Source organism: Sycon ciliatum, chromosome 10 (assembly GCF_964019385.1).
Source record: "Sycon ciliatum chromosome 10, ocSycCili1.1, whole genome shotgun sequence".
NCBI classification, from domain to species: domain Eukaryota; kingdom Metazoa; phylum Porifera; class Calcarea; order Leucosolenida; family Sycettidae; genus Sycon; species Sycon ciliatum.
In genome coordinates, this window is record NC_088652.1 from 26,190,359 (window position 1) to 26,212,745 (window position 22,387).

General features: G+C 49.3%; 2 protein-coding genes across 2 annotated transcripts in view; one reads left to right on the plus strand and one right to left on the minus strand.

The window, feature by feature from the left end:
* LOC135826770 (sushi, von Willebrand factor type A, EGF and pentraxin domain-containing protein 1-like) overlaps positions 1–4,167 on the plus strand; it is a 32,350-nt gene extending 28,183 nt beyond the window's left edge. Inside the window, exons 5-6 of the mRNA XM_065339376.1 lie at positions 3,761–3,922; positions 4,127–4,167. Of these exons, the coding sequence (XP_065195448.1) occupies positions 3,761–3,922; positions 4,127–4,167 (203 nt within the window). The remainder of the gene's footprint in view (positions 1–3,760; positions 3,923–4,126) is intronic.
* A 5,637-nt stretch (positions 4,168–9,804) lies between these two features.
* LOC135826771 (52 kDa repressor of the inhibitor of the protein kinase-like) lies at positions 9,805–11,268 on the minus strand. The gene has a single exon (XM_065339377.1). The coding sequence runs from the start codon at positions 11,266–11,268 to the stop codon at positions 9,805–9,807; it is 1,464 nt and encodes a 487-aa protein (XP_065195449.1).
* Positions 11,269–22,387: the final 11,119 nt, after the last annotated feature.

The window sequence follows — 22,387 nt, forward strand, 5'->3', positions numbered from 1 at the left end:
GATTTGCCGGGCTTGTACTGTTGCTCATAGTCATAGTTGGCTAACATCAGCGCCCAACGCTGAATACGACCGCTGGCCATAGCAGGAACGGGCCGACACTCGCTGAACAAACCCAGCAGAGGTTTGTGGTCTGTTTGAAGAGTGAATGATTGGCCATACAGGTACTTGTGGAATCGCTTGACAGCGAAAACCATGGCGAGGCCTTCCTTCTCAATCTGTGCGTAGTTTCGCTCTGCTGACGACAGGGTACGCGATGCGAAGATAACCGGATGCTCCTCGCCATTGACAACATGCGACAAAACTGCGACAATGCCGTACGGTGAGGCATCACAGCTCACAATAATTGGTAGTTTAGGGTTGTAATGCACACGGACGGGTGAGTCAATGAGCAGCTTCTTGCTACTCTCGAATGCGGACTGTTGACGACGAGACCAGTCCCAACTCTTGGAAGACAATAGTTCATACAACGGAGCAAGTACTGAGCTCAGGTTAGGAATGAACTTGTGGTAGTAGTTGATTAGTCCGAGGCAGCTTCTCAGCTCTTGGACGTCGGTAGGAGCCCTTGCATCAATGACATCTTGCACTTTCTCCTTGGTTGGCTTAATTCCAGATGCATCGATGATGTGATCTAAGAATGTCACAGAAGACCTTGCAAATGAACATTTGGTGCGGTTGAAACGCAATCCAGCTGCGTTGAGACGTTCCAGAACCATGTTCAGATGTTTGTCGTGTTCTTCACGAGTTGTGCCAGAGACAAGGATGTCATCCAAGTAGATCACAACCATTGGTATTCCAGCTAGCAATTGGTCGAGCGTACGTTGAAATATGCTCGGCGCCGAAGACACACCAAAAGGCAGTCGGTTGTACACAAACAGACCCTTCGTGGTGTTGATGGTGGTAAGAAGTTTAGACTGTTCATCCAGTGGTAATTGGAGATAAGCTTGACTGAGGTCCAGCTTGGTGAAGCAACAGCCATTAGCAAGTTTCACGTACAAATCCTCTATGTTTGGCAATGGGTACTTTGTCTGTCTTGGCTGCCTGGTTAACAGTGCACTTGTAATCACCACAGATGCGGACTTGGCCATTGCTCTTGAGAACTGGCACAATCGGTGCTGCCCACTCAGCGAATTCGACTGGCTGAACGACGTTGTTGTCGACTAGTTTGTCCAGCTCCTTCTCCACGGCAGACTGTAGAGCATAAGGCACAGAGCGAGCTTTTAGGAAGCGAGGTCTAGCATTGCGGTCGACTGCAAGCTTGATACTGCCGTGCTTCCAGGTGCCGAGTCCGGGCTTGAAAACATCAGGATGCTTGCTCAGGAGGTCACTGCTCAGATCTCCGGTGACATTGAAGACTCAGTTCCAGTTGAGCTTTAGCGTCTGCAGCGCGTCTCTACCCAACAGATTCGGACCAGAACCCTCGACGACAAACATGGTCAGCTGAGCCGAGTTCTTCGCATGACGGGCGTTGCAGATGAGACGACCAATAACTGGTATGATCTTGCCAGCATACGACCTAAGGCTCGGCAGGTCATTCGTCTCCAGACTGGGGAGTTGCTGCTTGGTATCTTTCGACCCCAGTGTCTGGTACTCCGCTTTGTTGATTATTGTTACTGCCGCTCCGGTGTCTATCTCAAACACAACAGGGGTGCCAGCCAGACTCACACTACACATATAAGGATCCACGTTGGAACGCACATGACCAGAGCAACTGGTGTGGTGCAGCTCCGCGCTGTATTCCGCCGTCTGGTCAGGTGATGCGAACTCAGGGGCTCTCTGCTCGGAAAACTGATGCACAGCCTTCGTCCGGCATACCTTTGCGAAATGATTCGACCTGCTGCAGTACTTGCACGTCTTTCCCCATGCTGGGCAATCCGAGCGGTTGTCGTGCCATTTCCCCCCGCATCCGCTACATTTGCGAACGGCCTTACTGGAAGGACCGGGCTGGTCACGACTTGATGGGTGTCGCCTCTCCACTTTATGGACCTGGGGATGTTCAGGCTTGCTGAAGCTGCTGGCCCCGGCCATGGCTGCCACAGACGACATCGTGACTTCCACTGACCGTGCATAAGTAAGGAGGTCTGCCAACGACATGCTGTGTTGTGTATCGGTAGAAAGACTTTTCATGGCTCATTTTTGTTGTGGTCCTTTTGTTTATTTTGGTTTGTTTTGCGTTCTGCTTTGACTGGTTTTGGTTGCATGTATAGTTTGTACATGATCCAAGTAACGGTTACGTCATTGTCATACGTTGTGTTTTGTTGCGCGCATGCTCGTATGCTGCCATAAATGTTAGTCTTTTTCTTCAGTTATCAGTTTTACCTTGTCGTGTCCGGTCTTCTTGTCTGTCCATCTCCGTCTTGTCAAGAAATTATGTAGAACTCTTAGTTCAGTTTCGTTGTTGTGTGTGGCGGGTCGGATGGGTAGGGAGGCTGGGCCCCTGACGCCTGGACAACTTGTGCGAGTGCACGAAATGCTGCTCTCCATGAAAGCCTTTTCACGTACCTTCGACGACACACAGTGCTGTACGACCTGAGACTTTAGCTCTGTGTCCATATCTGCAAATTGACAGTGCTTTCCCAAATGCCTAAGACGAGTTACATAGCTATCAAGGGTCTCCGGCTGAGATTGTTTCTCACAACGGAACAAGTAGACCTCGTATTTCTTGTTGCGCTTCGGACTGAAGTGAGCCGTCAGAGCATCCTTCAAGTCGTCGTAACTTGTAATGCTACTGCTGTCAAAGGCGAGGTAGACGTCAAACACGTCCTCACCGCCACCGTGCAAGAGCTGGGCTCTCTGCCGCTCGTCTTCCATGATGTTCGCTGCAATCAAATAATTATCGAAACGAGCCAGCCATTTCTCCTAACGAGGGCCAACCGACTCAGGCGGTTCCAGATCAAACGGGTTCAATGATTTTACTGTGCTCATCGTGGCAGCTGAATCAAGGACTTCGTCGCCAAATATTATGATCACACCAGAGCAGTTCAGGACAAGACAAAAAGGGGAACTGTTGACTTCAAGACCAAAGTTAGAATGCCGAACTAGAACGACAGAGAAGCTCAGCAGCACAACGGAAAAGCATGCGCGGCGGATACAAACTTAGAGTAGAGGAGTAGAAAGATAATGATCTATCACGTGAGGTAGCTCACTAGTACGGATATCACATAGCATAGCTCATGTTTATTGCCTTTGTTTTATGTATGCCATGCATTGTTGTGTTCTAGCAGTAGACTCCAGCGCAGCGCTGCGGGTGCGCAGTGATCTGTAACATTTGCATTCTAGTCTTGTCGCTTCCTCTCTCTCTCTCTAGCTCTTGTTATCAGTCGAGCTAGTTAGTTAGTTTGTGTTGGATTGCTTTGTAGAAGAAGTAACAGCTGTGATCATGGTGAGCAAAGAACGTAGTTCAAAGTAATATTCTAACGATATGAACCGAACCTCTTACTGATTATTGAAGTAAGAACAGGTGTGAATACCGTATATTCTCTATTATAAGCGCCGTACTTATATTTTCCAACACCCCTCCACCCGTCCTTGTATTGGAGACCGTGCTTATATTTTTTCAACCAATACATCCATACAGAGCAAGAAGAAATACATGCTAGATATTATGCATGCAGCATCGATTTCCACAAAGACCATGCTAGTAATAGGGACTGTGCTTATAATGTTTCGAAAGGTGCTCACAGTGTGCTAGTATTAGAGACTGTGCTAGTAATGGAGAATATAGGGTATGTACTTTTGTTGTTGTTGTTGTTGACCTGTGTAGCTGTCTACTGCAATGTGCCTGACATTGCTAATGGCACACTCAGCGCTTCAAGTATCCAATATGGCAAACAGGTGAAATACACATGCCATGTAGGTTTTTCACCTGTACTAAACACAACTTGTCTGGCTACCGGGTTTCTACTTAATGAGCCAGCATGTAAACGTAAGTTTTGTGTGGGATCTCTGCCTCATCATGACAGAGTCAATGTGTTTGTCAATCGTGCTTTGACCGTATTGTCCAGTGGTCTTGTCAGTATCGTCATTGACATGCAGGAACATTCGCAAATGTCCTTCACAGCTGAGACTTTCAGCTTGTGCTTGTCTTGGTTGCGCTCACCCTCCCCTCCTATGTTGTCGTATAACTTAGGATTGCGCATCCAAGAATTGCTGGAGCTGTTCGACAGTTAGTTTAAGAAAGTCAGTGCCGCCGGTCAGTGTCGTGCAATGTAACGCGCGAGCTGATTGCTGGTGGTGTTAGTGGACATTAAAGCGTAACTTGTAGTTCCTTGGTTCTGTCATGGCCGCGCGTTGGCGGGTTTGTGACTTGGCTTAGATCAGTCTAGTGGCTACCCAGGTAGACGACCAATATAGTCGCCATCCAAGTTGCTAGCTCACACAGAACGACAGGTTTCTAATTCCACTTGAACAGTGTTTATTCAACCATTGCAATGCTAGATCGAAGATCAAGCGAGAAGAGTCAAAAGACCCAAAGCAGGAGAGAGTCGGAGGAGTAGTGAGCTCCCCGAGAGTTGAGAATCGAGGAGAGTAGTGAGCTCCCCGGATCGAGGATGAATGTCAGCAAAACAGCTCCTTATAATATGCTACATTAGGCCAAATATAAAAATTGATTGTTTATCGTCCACGCCCGCCCCTATTTTTCGCCCTCCCGGCCGAATTATTTTATTCTTTAATTCCGGTAAATGTACTGTATGTACATGTAGTGCGATCTATGCCCATACGGCCTCTAATGAGCGTGGCAGTAGATCTTGGAAGGTGAAGTCCGCAGATTGAATCATACATGTAGGTGATATAGGCTTGAAAAGTGAAAGAGATTATCAGCTGCCTGATTCTCTTTGTTGTCCTACGTTGGTTGTTTCACCTTTCCATATATGCATCCTCAAAATTATCTTGCAAGATGTTATTCATGGCTGACGATTCATCTGCATTATATGGATTATCTCACTCTGTACAAAATGGCTTCAAAAAAAGAAAATGGAGGAAGAGGCATGTCTAGGGGTTGCGAATACCTACCATACAGCCATGCATGCAAAATAAAAAATAAAATAAAATACCTCCCGTCCGCCCCGATTTCTCAGGAAAATCTGACGATAAACAATCAATTTCAGGGCTCACGGTTGGGATGCCAAAACTCGATTACGTGGGAGGACATCTTGAAATCTGATCACCATAGAAATGAGCTCGCGTGACTCGAGCTATGCACGCGGCATGCCGGCAGTGCACGCCTACGCGGCGCGGAGCACAGCATCGAGAGAGAGTTGCAGTGACCTGGTGACTGACAAGAAGTAGTAGAACTGAGGAAGACGGAGACCGGCTGGGGACTTGCGTTTCACTTTGGTTGCCGTTCACTGTCGTTGTTATTGCTTCTTTCCGAGCGAGTGTGTTGCGAGCAGTGCTGGCCTCGTAAGCCGAAGGCATCAGACAGTTCGTTCGCACGCTGAGTCCTGCGATGAGAAGTCGCGAGTTCTGCCGCCGAGTCTTTGCTGAGAAAGGGATCGACATCTATGTCGTCCGCTGATGCACTGGCGCAGGTGAGGAGAGGTAGAGGACAAGAGCTCCTTGATGGAATGAAGCAAAGACTCACACCGTGTTCTAGTTCGTTATCTCTGTTCTCAGAGCGTTTTGTAAATGCACTTACACGAGTGAAAGAGCCGTGCCACGCTGCTGTGAGAAGTGACGATGGAGAGTTGTGAATTATTTGATTTGCCACTCTGTTTCGTTACAAGAGGACGAATCAAATGGCTTCACCGTTGTACTGGTCATGTATTTCGGTTCGCCATAGCTGCTGAAGCACACAGCAGTAGAGCGCCGATGAGCGAGACAGCAAACGGTGAATAATATTTCAAGAGTTTGTCAGTCACGGAGGAAACATTGCAAAAAACGCCTTGCTGCTGCCTCGCTGGTGTAGTTTCCGCATCGTACAACGCATATGCACAGGCTTCCTTCCTTGTCGTCGCGCACGGGAGTTCGCGTGCGCCCCTGCCCACTTAGCTCACTTCAAAACAGTATAAGGTAGCACAATATTGGCCGATTTTGACAATCGATGGCTCAAAATCTTCAGTAGATACTAAGCTACAGTTTAACCAAAGCGATTTTTTTCTAGATGAAGGGATCGCTGTAGAGCATTCACGGACTTTGTGACCATATCTTTAGTTTCCCAGGGCCAAAATCAAAAATTCCTTCGGTTGAACCCCTAGTTCACATCTTGCCTGGTTCCACCCAAATTTTCAGTGTCGTACTGTCTACCTGTGCTACCTTACTCTATTTTGAAGAGGCATGTGTAGCACTGAAAATGTGCTGCGAGATGGCTAGAGTTTGTGTACAAGGGGTGGTCGAGCTGTGGTCGCGTGACAGTCGACCTGTCGTCGCGTGAGCTGGCCAGAAACAAAATGGCGCCCATGTATTTGTACATAACCGTGAGCCCTGAATTTATTTAACATGGCCTTATGTGATCAAAAGTATACAGCGGCAAGAATGCGTATTATTTCTATATTACAAACAGTGGTGCAATACGTGCAATCAGCCAAACTAGAATATAGTATAAAGATCAATCAATACGGGGAGCTCGCTCACCCAAATGTGAATATCAGTGATCTCCAAATGCTGGCATGATCTTGATCCGCGATCCGGTGGCTGGGATGCATTGCAGCAGGCGGAAAGCGTAGCTGTGTCGTTCTTGTGGCTTCACTCAATATGGGCTCTTCCCCCAAACATAGCAGCAGACGGCAATGCCGTGTTCCCTCCAACGGGCCTGGGGTATAGAGTACGCGATGTACTGTCGACCCTTTGCGTCTTACGACACGAGAAGGGGGGCCACTCTTGCTCAACTAACAAAGGTATCAGCTCCCTTGCAGGACTAAGTGTGGTTTCCTCAAGCTCAGAGTGTAGTGAGTACAATGCTAACGGTTTGTACTGAAGGTGTTGCCGACTTACGACAACACTTTGCGGCTCTAGGCCATGAGTTGTAAGCCATGGTTGCTCAACTAACGACAGTGCCAAATCCTTTGCAGGACTAATTATGGTTCTTACAGAACTCTAGAATATTTCGGAGTCTAGCTTTGGCTGCTGGACTCAATGCGTGGTCGCTTTCACGACGAGTCTGATCCGGGTCATGACAGTTCTTTCTCATACCTCACATCAGCCATAACAAGTGAAGGGTTGGCTGCGGGCAGCCATATTGCATTATTCTTCAAGGGTAACATCGATAAAATTCTATGGAATAGGAAGGTACTGATCCCTAACCAGTAACAACAACAGCAAAAAACGCAACAAAACAAAAAACAAAACAAGCCTGCCCACAGCTGCACTGCACACCGTAATTATATATGTAAGGCAAACACAAGGGTGGGTGGGTGGGCCCTTGCAATGCAAGACAAAAAAGAGACTGATTCAAACTGTGCAAGCGCTTTTCCGCGCTTGCGCGACCTTCTGTGTCATTACCATGACACCAGCATCAAAAATAAAATAAAATAGAAAAAACACAAAACAAAACAGAAAACACGCATCGCAGATGTTTGTCATTCGAAAGAACAATGCTTCTCGTTTATTTCAAATTCAGCCAATGAGAAGCGTACACTTCTTTCTTATACCTCACATCAGCCATAACAAGTGCAGGGTTGGCTGCGGGCAGCCATATTGCAAGCTGACAAAGCATAGCCGAAGAAAAAGAAGCACAGTTACAAAAGCTTACTGAATTGACTGTCCAACAGCTTGTGAGACTCTCAGCAGGTTCGGCAAAGACTCAGGAAAGTATGATCTCATGCCGGTTTCACTTCTCCATCTGCCGTGGCGTTGGACAAGACGATCAGGCACACCTGCTGCAGCTGCTACTGACACTCCCCGGAACGTAGGCTGTGCATGCCGTACCTGTCCGGATCCTCTCCGATGGCAGCCAGTGCTGCTCGTACTAATTCCCTCGCCCTGGAGTACGACATGCTGTCTCTGACTACTGGCCGTTGTTTATGTGATTCGCTTTCTTGCGGCATCACCAACATCATCGTCATCTCCATCACCACCACCACCACCAACATCATCATCACCATTGCTCGACTTGCAGGCAAGCCACGGCGTAATGAGCTGACCGCCTACAGCGGGGGGGGGCTCCAGTTTGGATGCGTTTCTGGCTCCGGAGCCTACGCACAACTGCAACAACATCAAAAGACACATAGGTACACAACTGCCTCAGCATGTGCACTGTCTGTACGTACACAACCTCAGTGCTAACACCTTGCACTTAGGAATCCCTTCCCCAAACAAATTCCAGGGGCAAGTGCCCTGCATAAATGTGTCTTCCCTCAGAGGGATCGCAATCTTCCTTCACCTACGGACCCCAGGATGACCCTCGGGACAGCAATGGCCACCATGGGGCTGACACCCACTTAGGCACAATCAGAGTTGCATGACATTCGTAATATTTAACCATTTGAATAACCCTGCCCATGAGGTACAGGGGTGAGTGAGCCAAACGTGTTTTCCCACCCATGGAAATGTGAATGCATCCACCGCAATACACCCTAGGTTCCACCAGGGGCGTAGCCAGGATTGTGGCTGAGGGGGGTGCTCACTGGAAGTGTGGGCCTGCGGCCGAAGGGCGCGAAAAATGGGGGGAGGGGGGGTCCGGGGGCCGTCCCCCGGAACATTTTTCGATATTGAGTGCCAAATCCTTCATTTTTGCATCTATTTCATTATTTTCCATTCCACCAATGATTCAATAAAAAGTCAGATAATCGTATGAAACGCACAGTACTTTGCTACAGAAGTTGGATGGTAAGAGATTGACAGGGTGTGGTTAGACCCAGAATATAATACAGACAATTGTTGAAGTTCGTTCAATCCACGATTGAATACATGTAATCACCAGGACACTGCTGCACATTATACCAGCCAGGATAGGAAAATTTTATAATACAGGGGAAATCTTATTATACAGGTATTAGAGGTTACGTATGTCTGCCGACGAGTGCTCATGTTCAATCCGCCTCATGAGATTTGTATTTACAGTCCAGATGTGCCAGAGTGAGATGTACCACAGTACGCTGCATCATTCACTGTGCAATACATTCACCAGCTGCATTCGTCGTGGATGGCGGCGAGCAAACTCATCGATGACCGCACCAACGTCAACTGGAATGTCATGATGAACCTGCAGCAAGGTGAGGCCAGTCAGCCGGGAGTTCTTCACCACTGATCTCTGCCGGTCCTTGACCAGTTTCAGGGCGCTGAAGGACCGTTCGGACGAGCAAGACGTCACTGGCAAGGTTGCAAGAAGTTGCAGAAGGCAGCGGATGTTCGGGAACATCTGGGAAGCGTGGGGTAGCGCTGCTGATACCGAGGTCGGCAAGCTAGCTTCACCGTGCTCTGCCTTTGCCTTCACCCACTTCACGCGCCAGCAGTGGAGCTCAGCCTCCATACTACGGCCAGACACAAAGTCGTCGTCATACAGCTTCACCAGCTCCTGTACTTGGGACTTCGCAGCGTCCATGGACATCTTTAGCAGCAGTACTGGGATGGCACAGAAGCCCTGGAGTGCGGTCGAGTGGTGCGGCGTGAACCTGGCCTCTATCTCCGACACCATGTGGTCCAGAATGGGCACTGTCAGGGCACGTCGGTAGTACTGGACGGGCGTATCGGCCTGAACGTTGTTCCGTTGGGTCTGGCGACCACACAGCCTAGGAAGTGATGGCGTAACGTGCACTGCCTCACATACGTACTTCACCACTTCAAACCACTCACCATGGTACTTGTCCACATTTCTTCGGACTTCTGCCAGTGTGGTTGTGACGGAACTCACATCGTGCATTGCTGCAATCAAGTCCTTGGCTTCTGCTTAGAGACTGGAGGTGATGCCACGCACGTAATGAAGGCACTTGTGACAATAACTAAGGCTGCGATAAAGTCGGTGTTGGTGATAGCCGTCAGCAAACCATTCGCATCCGTAATGGAATCTCTTGACCACGCCTGGGGACCTTCATCCAGGATTGCATTGAAGCAGACCACAAGCATGGGGTGAAGGGCCAGGAAGGATTCCAGTGCATCAAGTCGCTGCACCCACCGTGTCCTGCAGAGATCCTTTACCTTGGATGTATCAGGTTCCTCGTCTGCATCATTCAAAGCGGCCTCGAGCGCTTTCTGGCGTTTCGGATGGGAGTCGAAGAAAACTGCTACTCGGGTGACGACGCCCATCATATTCTGCACCAAACGATCTTGCAGAGACGAGACGACCACCAAGTTCAGGCAGTGCGAGGCACAGTGCAGGTACAGAGCTCGGGGGTACTTCTCTGTGATGCGGGCAGCGGCACCTTTCCTGGCTCCTGCCATGTTGCCTGCTCCGTCATAGCTCTGTCCACGGAGCTTGCCAAGGTCAAGGCCAAGACTGGTGATGGTATCCGTGATCAGCTTAGCGAGGGCCTCTCCGGTAACTCCTGCTGCACACTCAACGAACACGACAAAATCCTCTCGAACCACCTTTGTCGATAGGTCCACGTACCGTAACACCAAGCTGAGTTGCTCCTTGTTTGCCACATCTGTCACCTCATCAGCGATGATTGTGAACCATCCAGCATCCTTGACCTGATCAACAATCCTCTGGGCAATCTGGTCACCAATGATGTCGATCAGTTGGTTCTGGATATCTCCTGACGTGTACGTTGCATTGGCTGGGGCAGAAGCAATATGACCAGCTAGGATCTTGTCACCAGCCTCCACTCTGAAGTCCATCAAAGCCCAGAAATTTCCACAGTTTGCGGAATCCGCGGCCTCCTTGTTTGTGCTGGCGTCTCTGTGACCTCGCAGAGGAATATTTTGTCTACCGCACAAGATCAGGATTTTGATTATCGCCTCCAACTTGGCGCGATTCGCAGCTACCCTAGCCGCGAGTCCATCATTGGTCAGCTGTGCTATGTCCTTCGTTTTCCCCTCCATGACACTGAGGAAGCCGTCAGCTCTTACCACAGCGTTCTGGTGGTAGACTTTCCCCATATGCTCATCCAGGAGCGCCAGTGCTTTCCGAAAGTTCGTCAAGGGACGTCTTGCCAAAACACCGAGCGACGATCCTCGGAATGCATTTGCAAATAGACAGAATGGAACGCAGACTCCGCCGGAAAGCGAAGGGCTAAACACCAGCCATGGCTTGTATACATCGAGCCAGCGGGGCTGAAAAGACCGGCCACCATTCTTCGGGAAAACAAACGAACTATCCCGTTGGACATGGTCCTTTAGCAGGGCAAACATCACGTCGTCGTCGAGCGGTGCACCCTTCGCAATGTCCTCCATGAAGGTACCGATGTCATTTCGGACGACTGCTACTGGTACAGCCAAGGGCGACAACTGCGGCTCTTCCGAGTCTTCGACTTCGACAATTTCGCAATTAGATTCGTCAGATTCGGAAATGGCACTGGCACTGCTGCTACTGGTATCTGGTCTCTTCGACTTCCCTCAACTGAAATACTTCAAGATCGACATTTTCATAAGAATCCATTCGACTTGCGGATCACAAAACGACGTTGACACTTCTCTTTCACTTCTACCAAGTCTAGCTACACAAAGTGCGAGTCTATATACCGGTAGTTGTACAATGCGCAGTGCATCCGAAAACGACCAAACTCACATTCAAAGGCAAAGATCTACACACAACTATACTACCACGGTAGTACTAGTTCAAATTACAGTACCGGTAGTACTACATTGTACTACTTCCTCCGTATACAAAAACTTCGTGACTTTTTTTAAGGCTGCGCACAGCTCTGGAATTTGAAACTCGGATGTTGAGCCATAAATATATGTAGAAGAGAAAAGGACATATGGATACGAGTTAAGAGTAACTCTCCATCACTGTAACATGATACTTTATACAGTCAGAAAGTGCAATAACTAGGCACAAAACTGACAGAGTACTGAAATCTCTGGAATTGTTCTGTTTGACTTGGAATAACACTCGTGGCATTGTCTAACCTGTTTACAAGCTATATACAAAGAAAAAAGCAACTCAGCCGAATGAAATTGAGTTTATTCAGAGTCTTCGTCGCTCCTGTCATTGTCACATGACGACGCTGACGCCGCATCGCCAACAGTCGATGTTTCCGCTCCCACTCGTTCAGATTCTTTTCAGCTTTCAGTGATGATCCGACGCGGGACTTTGGCTACGTCCTCTTCACCTCCAGAGCTGCGTACGAATCGGTGTCGACTATATTTAGTCGTTCCAACCCGCGACCTCCATTATGGCGTGAAACGAGTCGCTCAAACACACCCACACCCTTCACATTTTCTCGGCAGGATAATCCTCCCACCATTCTACAACGCCTTCGAGGAGGTTCCTGCGATTCCCCTAGACGACGACAGAGACATCTGACTGGACAGAGGCGAAGAAAGCCAGGTCGTTGACATTCCGATCCGGAGTCAGCGCACGACGACTGAAATGTTTCATCTCGCCGTGTGAGCGGAACCGATTTATGTTCTCGCGTTGCATATGGGGGCCGCGCACCGCAAGTACGAGCCTGGCCAGTTTCAGGGCAGCGAATGCTGCGTGACTCCGTGTTCAAGCCGCGAGCTCCACTTCGTCACTGTGTCAATTTCGAGCAAGCAAGTGTTAGTTTTTCTTCATTTGACTCGTGAGTTCCTGTCGGCAACGTCCTCACACGAATGGCTTCCGTGGAGAATCTGTTCGGGGTCAACCAAACCTACCTCAACATGAATGTGGGTGGTCGATGACAGCCTTTGGCGTGGTTCGTTGAGCAGGTTCTTGCTCAAAAACACCGTTGAAAAAAAGTCACGAAGTTTTTGTATACGGAGGAAGTAAAAATTAATAATTTAGCACTACTGCGCCTGTCACCGGCGAGAACATGACTGCATGTGCAGCCATGCATGCAGTCTCAAGTGCAACCTGCATGCGCTACTAGTAATACAGTTGGCCGGGCCCCGTCTTGCAGCGCAGCGTCGTGTGGCGTCGATCTTGTCGACGTCGAGTCTCGATCGCGGGCGGGCGTAGATCCACAGCAGTACAAAAATGGTACCTGAAATTTTTGAGGGGGGTGCTTGGGCCCCCAAAGAACCCCCCCTGGCTACGCCACTGTTCCACCACCGTGAACAATATCAGTCGATTTTCTTTGTGCTCATGCTGGCAAAACAGTCTATGGTATGTGTACCCCATTTGTCGTCCAGCCAAAAAATAACTGGATTGATACTCCAGTCATCAGCATCCACAACTTTGGAAAAATCATCAGCGAGCTCATTTTTCTCGCGGGGCACCCACTCAGCCACAAGCTGGATGTTGTGCTGTTAGCAAACCCTATGGATTGATAGAGACACTACCTGCAACTGCTAACTCTGACAAAGAACGACTGACGACTGACACTGAGACAAGACGAGACAACAGAATATATTATAGTGAAGGCGTACAACGGGGACAATACGAGCAAGTGTGTACCAACGGGGACAGAAGACGGTGCAGCCGCATGTACGCAGGAGTCGAAAACAGCATCAACATCATCCTCATCATCATTCAAAAACCAACACCGTGAAACTTAGCTTTTCGAGTTCTGTAGTTTTTGTCAGAAGCGGATGAAGTGCCCGGCTTCACCACGGCGGTGGCACTGAGGTAGACTGCCGGGTTTCCGGCCTGCCGGGGGGGGGGGGGGGGGGGCGGTGGCACTGAGGTAGACTGCCGGGTTGCTGGCCTTGGGGGGGGGGGGGGGGGACGGTGGCACTGAGGTAGACTGCCGGGTTGCCGGCCTGCCGGGGGCGGTGGCACTGAGGTAGACTGCCGGGTTGCCGGCCTGCTGGGGGGCGGTGGCACTGAGGTAGACTGCCGGGTTGCTGGCCTGCCGGGGGGCGGTGGCACTGAGGTAGACTGCCGGGTTGCTGGCCTGCCGGGGGGGGGGGGGGGGGGGAGGGGGGCGGTGGCACTGAGGTAGACTGCCGGGTTGCTGGCCTGCCGGGAGCGGTGGCACTGAGGTACACTGCTGGGTTGCTGGCCTGCCGGGGGCGGTGGCACTGAGGTAGACTGCCGGGTTGCTGGCCTGCCGGGGGGAGGGGGGGGGGGGGGAGGGGGGCGGTGGCACTGAGGTAGACTGCCGGGTTGCTGGCCTGCCGGGGGCGGTGGCACTGAGGTACACTGCCGGGTTGCTGGCCTGCCGGGGGGGGGGGGGGGGGGGCGGTGGCACTGCGACTGCTGCGGCCTGGCTAGGTTGCTGGCCAGCACTCCAAGAGCCGGCTGATCTTGGAGCGCTGGTGGTCCTAAAAGGCGGCTGCTTGGCCTTCACCATCATCAGGGCCTTCGCACTCGTCCGTGACGCTTCCAACGCCGTCCGGAGGCGCTTCCTTTTTCCGGAGTCGGACAGCAGCTCCGTCAGGTCATCACCCTCTGCATATCTGGTGGCGGTGTCGTGCCCGTGGCGGTCCGCGATTACCAGCCACTCCAACCTATCCTCCAAGTTGGCCTGCGCCTTGGCGATATCCCTCAGCGCCTTCTTGGCCTTGCCAGCTTTCACATACTTTTTTGCCTGGTCAAGGCGATCGGCTACCATCGTAATACAGTCATACTGGTGCTGATAACTGGTCCGGCTGAGCCTCTTACCACGTACTGGCTTCTCGCGTTTCCTCGCCAAGGACTTGCCTGATTTCCTCCTCTTCCCCAGGACGCGCTCTGGCGACGATGAGGAGTCGGACGATGACGAAGACTGGGACAATGATGACGACGACGAGGAAGAGGGGGAGGCCGACCGGCGGCGCTTCCCCCCTTTTAGCCGAAGGACCTGGCATTCCAGCAAGCGCATCCTCAGCTCCACCTCGTCCTGCACGGGGATCTCCGTGCTTGCTGACCTTGACCTTGGCATGGACCTGGACCTCACGCTTGGTGCCATGATGAAAACTAACTAACTTTAAAGACAATCTTTTACCAAAATAAACTTACCAATGCAAGACAAAAAAGAGACTGATTCAAACTGTGCAAGCGCTTTTCCGCGCTTGCGCGACCTTCTGTGTCATTACCATGACACCAGCATCAAAAATAAAATAAAATAGAAAAAACACAAAACAAAACAGAAAACACGCATCGCAGATGTTCGTCATTCGAAAGAACAATGCTTCTCGTTTATTTCAAATTCAGCCAACGAGAAGCGTACACTTCTTTTTCTTTTCTATACATTTATCCTTGACTCTCCATCCGAGTTCATTTTAAGTGTTGCAGGTACGTTTAGCAGTAGGTACACTAAAGGCCAGCTTGCAGCGCGCTCCTTCTGGTATTTAATTGTATAATCACTGGTGTGAATATGTATTTTTGTTGTTGTGTTGACCTGTGTAGCTGTCTATTGCGATGTGCCTGACATTGCTAATGGGTACCGCATCATTTCAAGTGTACAATATGGCAAACAGGTGGAATACACATGTCGTGTAGGTTTTTCGCCTGTATCTGGTATAAACACAACTTGTCTGGCTACCAGGCTTCTACTTAATATGCCAGCATGTGAACGTAAGTTTGACTTTGTGTCCTATCTCTGCAGTAATGTCCTATATCGAATAGTGCCCCAGTTTCTAAGAGCCAGTGAAAAAAATAAAGCCCTCTCCTGAATAGTGCTCCCCCCCCCCCCCCCCCTCCGGCTTGTAACCAAGCGCATGTGCAAGTTTCGTGTTCTTTTGCTAATATTCTTGTCCATGCCATTGCACTGGTGGTTTCAGGATCAACATCGCAGGTTTCGTTGCCCTTTCTGTCGAGCCATTATAGTTAACAGTACACTTTAGGCTGTCACACAGAGAACTAAGGATAAATTTATAGAAAAGAAAAAAAGACCCAGGAGCTACAAGTTACGCTATGATGTTGGTCAGTGTCGTGCAATGTTATCGCATGAGCTGATTGTTTAGTAACTGGTGGTATTAGTGGACATTATAGCTTAATTTGTAGTTCCTTGGTCCTTTTTCTTTTCTATAACTTTGGGCTCTGTTCTTCTTTGTCTTCTTTTGTTTTCATGCTGGATGACGTGAATGTACCAGGATTAAAAAGAAGTTCAAAAAATAGTACCGTCTGTTGAATAGTGCCCTCTCTTGAATAGTGCCTCATCTGTGTTGGACATTGAAAAATAGTGCCTCAGGGGCACTAAACGCGTGTACAGTATTCACTGTCAGTCGATAATTCTCTGTGCTTTTGGGGTACGGTTCAAATCCACCAACTTTATATACCACCACCACCATAACCAGCACCACCGCCACCGCCACCGCCACCGCCACCGCCACCGCCACCGCCACCGCCACCGCCACCACCAGCACCAGCACCAGCACCACCAGCACCACCCGTCAGGCGAAATAGCACGTCATAGTACATTCGAGATCAGCGGGAAGAAGATGACGACGTCCACTAATTTAGTATCTGTGCACACGAATCTGCTGTGTGTGTTACTCTGTGTGTCAGCTATGGTATCATCGCCTGTGGTTCCATGCCTAGCATGTACATCTGAACCATCCTGCAAAGTTTGAATGACGTAGGTTGAGCGATCGCTCCGTGAAACATACTTTTTGAAATTCTCTTCATAGTATATCTTCCACCATTGAAATTTCGAATTTCTTCAAAAAAAGTGCTGAGAGGGGTGGCTTGCAACCTCGATATGGCTTGTTCCAGGCATGCTTTGGAGCCATCGCCTGTTGAAACAGTGGCAGGAAGCTGCCCTGCAACTGTTCCAACAGGAAATTAATCGATCCGAGAAAGCGCGAGTCCGCGAATCTCGGTTGAATATTGAGTATTTCAAGCCTTTTCACGACGAAGATGGAGTTCTTTTTGGAGATGGACGTCGCGGCAAAGGACACGGTGTCCGACTTCTGGCGTCTGGTGAAGTCAGGGATCATTTGTCCAGTCAGGTTGGCAGCCTAACCGTCGGTAAGCTTGTGTTTGGATCCCGTTCTGCTCGATGTGGTAGATCACAAACAATTTGATTTAGCCCAAATTGATCTCAGCATTGTGGGTACATAATATGAGCCAGGGACTATAGAAACCGCACTACGACGTTTGATATCAAAATCAAGTTATGACGTTTCAAAGTCACGCGACTCAAAGTAACATTTACGCGAAGCGCAGAACTCGTCACTTTTGTTTTGACAAGACTCCAGAGCTGTCCTCTTGTTAGATGTTCGGGGAAGGATTCCGAGCTCGAGTGATTGTCGAGTACCTCATGAGGCTCCACTTGCTGTGCTTGATTATGGCTACAACATCTAGTAGACGACGCAGCTCGATTCTGTGTGGAGTCGACTAGTCCCTGATGCGAAGGCGCTTGAATCGGACGACGAGAATTTTTACGGATTCAGCGCTGGCACCCGCGAGTCGTTCGCGAGCGATTCCGACACCGATGCTGACAGCGACGGTGATGATATGCCACCTAAGAAGAAGACGTATGGAGTCACAGCAAGCTGGAAACGAGTGCTGCTAGTGTTGTGTCAAAAACGCCAAGCCCCGACAGCTCGGAAATTTCAAACGCGCAGAGTGACACTGACTACTCGGAATTGGATGACGAACCAGATGCCCCCGCACCTGAGCCACCGACGACGGAGCAGATGAAGCGTGGTCTCCTGTCTTCAGACATACGCGAAGAGAGGCTGTGGAAGTGTGGATAGTCGAAGAATCATTGGAAAGTCATCCCAGAGCAGCAGCTCGAGGACTACATATTTGAAGTCTCTAAACTGCGAGAATCTAAAAAGCGCTTCAAGTAGTTTGTTCTGGGCGCACTGACTGGAAGCATGCGAAAGTCGATGACTGGTGGTGGTGATCGACCTTTCTATTTCCGCTATCATGTACGTGGTTACGAGTTGTGCAAAGACGTGTTCATGGCAGTTCATGCTGTTGGAAGTCATGTAATGAAGCGCCTTCAAAAAAGGCAAACAAAGGAGTCGTTCAACTGGCACACCATGGCTTGACTGGGACTCGGAACACCAGAGCACTTGGCCATTTCAGCAGACATAGAGCAGGATGTAGTGCAGTTTATTTAGTCATATGCTAACATGTACTGCAGAAGCCGGGGAAACCCAAGGGCCCATGTAGCAGCCTTCGTCCAATTGTTCTTCTGAATTCAGTTAGAAAGATCCTGTCAAGTATCACACTGCGACGGATTCAACACCAGGTGGAACAGTACCTGCCATCCTCACAGAGTGCGTACAGACCAGGCCGGTCGACGAGTGATATTGTATTCACTCTTCGCATTCTCAGCAGTTTAGTAGAAAATAAGCAGTGGTCATTCAACAAGCTGGGCATCGACCTCTCCAAGGCCTTTGACACTCCGCATAGAAACAGCCTGCTTGAATCAATCCTCACTGCAGCGCCTGGCGTACCTGATGCTCGAGCCATGGTCTCAACGCTGCTTGTAGACACAACGCTCAGTGTTCGAGTATGCGGACAGACTGCAGACGCCTTTCAATCTGGCATTGGCACACCACAGGGAGATTGCCTGAGCCCTGTCCTGTTTACGTGCTACTTTGAACATGTTCTGCAGCAGCTGAGACATCAGTTCCGAAGAGAAAGTACAGGCCTAGCACCGTCTATCCCTGAACTTCAGTACGCAGATGATCTTGACTTCCTCGATGAAAATGACCAAAATCTTGAACAAACCCATGACGTATGCGTGCTGAAGATGCCAGAACACCAATTGATGGTCAACGGCGCGAAAACTGAACGGACCCACTTCTACCTCGATGCAGACCTGGAAAAAAGAGGGAAAGAAGAATGGCGGATGGCAAAGTCGGTTGGATCGAGAGCTGGTACTGCCGAGGACATCAAACACCGAATGGTTCTGGCATCGCAGTCATTTGGTCGGATGCAAAGCCTTCTACAGTCATCAGGGATCTCCCTAACGTTGAAGCTGAGGCTGTACAATTGCTACGTTCTAAGCATTTTGCTTTACAACTGCGCTACATGGGGCCTCACTGAGGCACTCAGAACGTCTCTGGACGTTTGCCACCGCCGTCACCTCCGCTCGCTACTCCGTATAAAGTATCCAAATATAATCAAAAACACGGAACTCTACAACCGCTGTCGCACCCAACCCATCTCCAAGGAGATCGCGGCGCGGCGATGGAGCTTCCTGGGGCATGTGCTCCGGATGCCATCAGGGGCACCGCCACAGGTCGCTCTCGATTTTGCTGCTTCTGGTGCCTTGCGGGGAAGGATAGGCAGACCAAGAACAACACTGCTAACCACTCTCTCACTGGATTGTCGGGAGAAGCTGGGGCTTGTGCTTCTGTCGCGACCTGGCCTAGCCCAGCTTCGGAAGGTGGCGTATGATAAATGCCGATGGAATTCATTGCGAAACAGCACTGTTAATTAGCCTGGCCATAATAATACGATTACATCTGACATGCTTGCCTGCCTACTTGTGCGCACGCATGCATTCTTGCCGGAGATGTCTACCTGTGGCGACAACATTTTTTCATGGACTGATCTTCTTTTTTAGTGTTTGCACACTCTTGGCTGCTGCTGCTGTGGCGCTTTTGTATTTACATGCTGCTGCGCTCTGTACGGCTGCACTAGCCGTGTTAACTGTCGTACCCAGATGCACACATTCAATCCCTGGCTATGCTTTGGAATTGTTTTCGTTGCCTATGTCCTCATCTCTCTTCGTTTTGTTTTCGCTGCCTGGGCTCTCATTTATCTTTGCGTGCTTGCTTGCTTGTATTGCTGAGGGAACATATGCTGGTTTGTATTCGTGGGTCCCCATGGTGCATGGGCCACGCGTACTCATCCGGCGGATATGTATGAATAATAATAATAATAACATGTACGGTCTACCTGCAGCGGAGCGAGGTCATGCTGAGGACCCTCCAGTATACTTACCAGCATCCAAGAACAAGAAGTCTGCATACACCATCTATACCAAGACCGTCACACAGTATTCACCTGTTCATTACAGGTCATTTTGCCACATTTGGAGGAGACAGGCAGCACACATCAAAGTGATGAAGCCAAGGACAGACGTATGCGCACTGTGTGACAATCTGCGGGACAAAATTCGTGCCGCCCGTACAGAGGAAGAGACGGAATGTAGTGTCCAGGCCCTGCGTTCGCACATATCACTAGCACAAGAGGAGCGGCAGTACTACCGAGATTTAGTGGGCGACGCACAGGCGTCACTGGATGAAGCTGAGGGCATAGTTTACTATACATTTGAACTGCCTAACTAGCAAGAATGAAGATATACAAAGAACATTACAAAACTGTGTACATAAATTTGCTCTATATCGCTTAATTGATATGCCATTATTAAATAGGTGATTAGGCACATTTTACCACCGCAGATCAACTCGAAATTTTGTTTGAGCACATTACCATACCATACCAACATTTTGAGAGAAAATTTTTTTTTCGCCAAAAGTGCCATAGGGTGGTTTCTGTAGTCCCTGGCTCATATCATGTTCAGAAAATCCCAAAGTGTCTCTGTGTGGCCGTCCTATGCCACGAGAAACTCCAATCAGGCTCCTATGTCCTCTGCCTTCATGATTGAATGTCCACTTCGTTTGAACAACGAACACAACAATCGAGGACGGCTTTGCAATGAAAAATACAGGTATACTGGAGCTGAAAAAAAGAAGAAAAAAACGTGCTCAGGATGAGACTCGAGTACACGCATACCCTCCCAGCAGGTGAAACGCAAATTTTTGTGAAAAATGCGTGTCGCCGACTGACCAGTAATTTCGCCTGACGAGCACCAGCACCAGCACCAGCACCAGCACCATCACCACCACCAGCACCATCACCACCACCAGCACCATCACCACCACCACCACCAGCACCATCACCACCACCATCACCACCGCCAGCACCACCGCCACCGCCACCGCCACCGCCACCGCCACCGCCACCGCCACCGCCACCGCCACCACCACCACCAGCACCAGCACCAGCACCAGCACCACCAGCACAATGATACATATAAACGGAAAACACTCAACAAGAAAACTCATCGAAATGCCACGCGGGAGGCTCTTCTCCCCCTCACTCCTCGGCGCCTCACTCACATCAAGATTTTCTATGAAGTTTTAAGGCATTACACTTCACCCACAATGAAACAGCAACTTGTCGCTGCTTGTTTTCCTCGACTTTGTTTAGAATGTATGTTCTTATTGCTTTGAAATCATTTTAAAATTTTGATTATTTTAGACGCGGTTGGAGAGCCAAGGATTAATTGATAATAAGAAAAGAGGACCAAAGAGCTACAAGTTACTTACAACTTCGAACCTTCCATTAAGAAGCCTGTGGGAGTGCGCATCCGAGATGTGCTAGAGCTGATTGTAAAGTAACTGGTGGTTTTAGTGGATATTATAGCATAACTCATTTTCTTTTAAATTGCTCTTCTTTGTGTTTTCTTGCAGAATACGGGTGTGACATTCCCTATGTAGATAATGCAATGTCAAATCCATCATCAGCAACTATTCTATTACCAACTGAGAGTGTGAAGTATACATGCAACACTGGGTATATTACTGTGGGTAGTGTTGCTATCACTTGCATTCATGGTGCACAGATAACACCTCCAAAGTGTGAAGGTAAGTTATTACCGTAATTCCGCGCATATAAGCCCACGGGCCTATATCCGGATATAAGCCCACCTCCGTATATAAGCCCATGGGCTAATAAACCGACACAAATACAACTCAAGTGTCAAGTAGAATTTTTCACAATATGGACTCTTCCTGCCATGGTACAGCAGGTCAGTGCAGTTTACCAGTAGAGTGTGGTAGACCCACTATGAGCACGAACTTGTACTTTTTCGTGAACCTTCAAAATTCGAATATTGGCCCATGGGCTAAAAAACGAACATGTTTTACTGGATATTTTATCCCCAAACTGGATTATTTCGCATATAAGCCCATGGGCTTATACAGGCGTGTCATCAGGCGAAATAGCACGTCATAGTACATTTGAGATCAGCGGGAAGAAGATGACGACGTCCACTAATTCAGTATCTGTGCACATGAATCTGCTGTGTGTGTGACTCTGTGTGTCAGCTATGATATCATCTTCTGTGGTTCCATGCCTAGCATGTACGTCTGAACCATCCTGCAAAGTTTGAATGACGTAGGTTGAGCGATCGATCCGCGAAACATACTTTTTGAAATTCTCTTCATAGTATATCTTCCACCACTGAAATTTCGAATTTCTTCGAAAAAAGTGCTGAGAGGGGTGGCTTGCAACCTCGATATGGCTTGTTCCAGGCATGCTTTGGAGCCATCTTCTGTTGAAGTAGTGGCAGGGATCTGCCCTGCAACTGCTACAACAAAAAATGATTCGATCTGAGAAAGGGTGAGACCGCGAATCTCCGTTGAATATTGAGTATTTCAAGCCTTTTCACGACGAAGATTGAGTTCTTTTTGGAGATGGACGGCGCGGCAAAGGACATGGTGTCCGACTTCTGGCGTCTGTTGAAGC

Excerpts from the sequence above, each read along its gene's own strand:
- LOC135826771 (XM_065339377.1), bottom strand. The coding sequence starts at position 11,268 with ATGGAGGACATTGCGAAGGGTGCACCGCTCGACGACGACGTGATGTTT.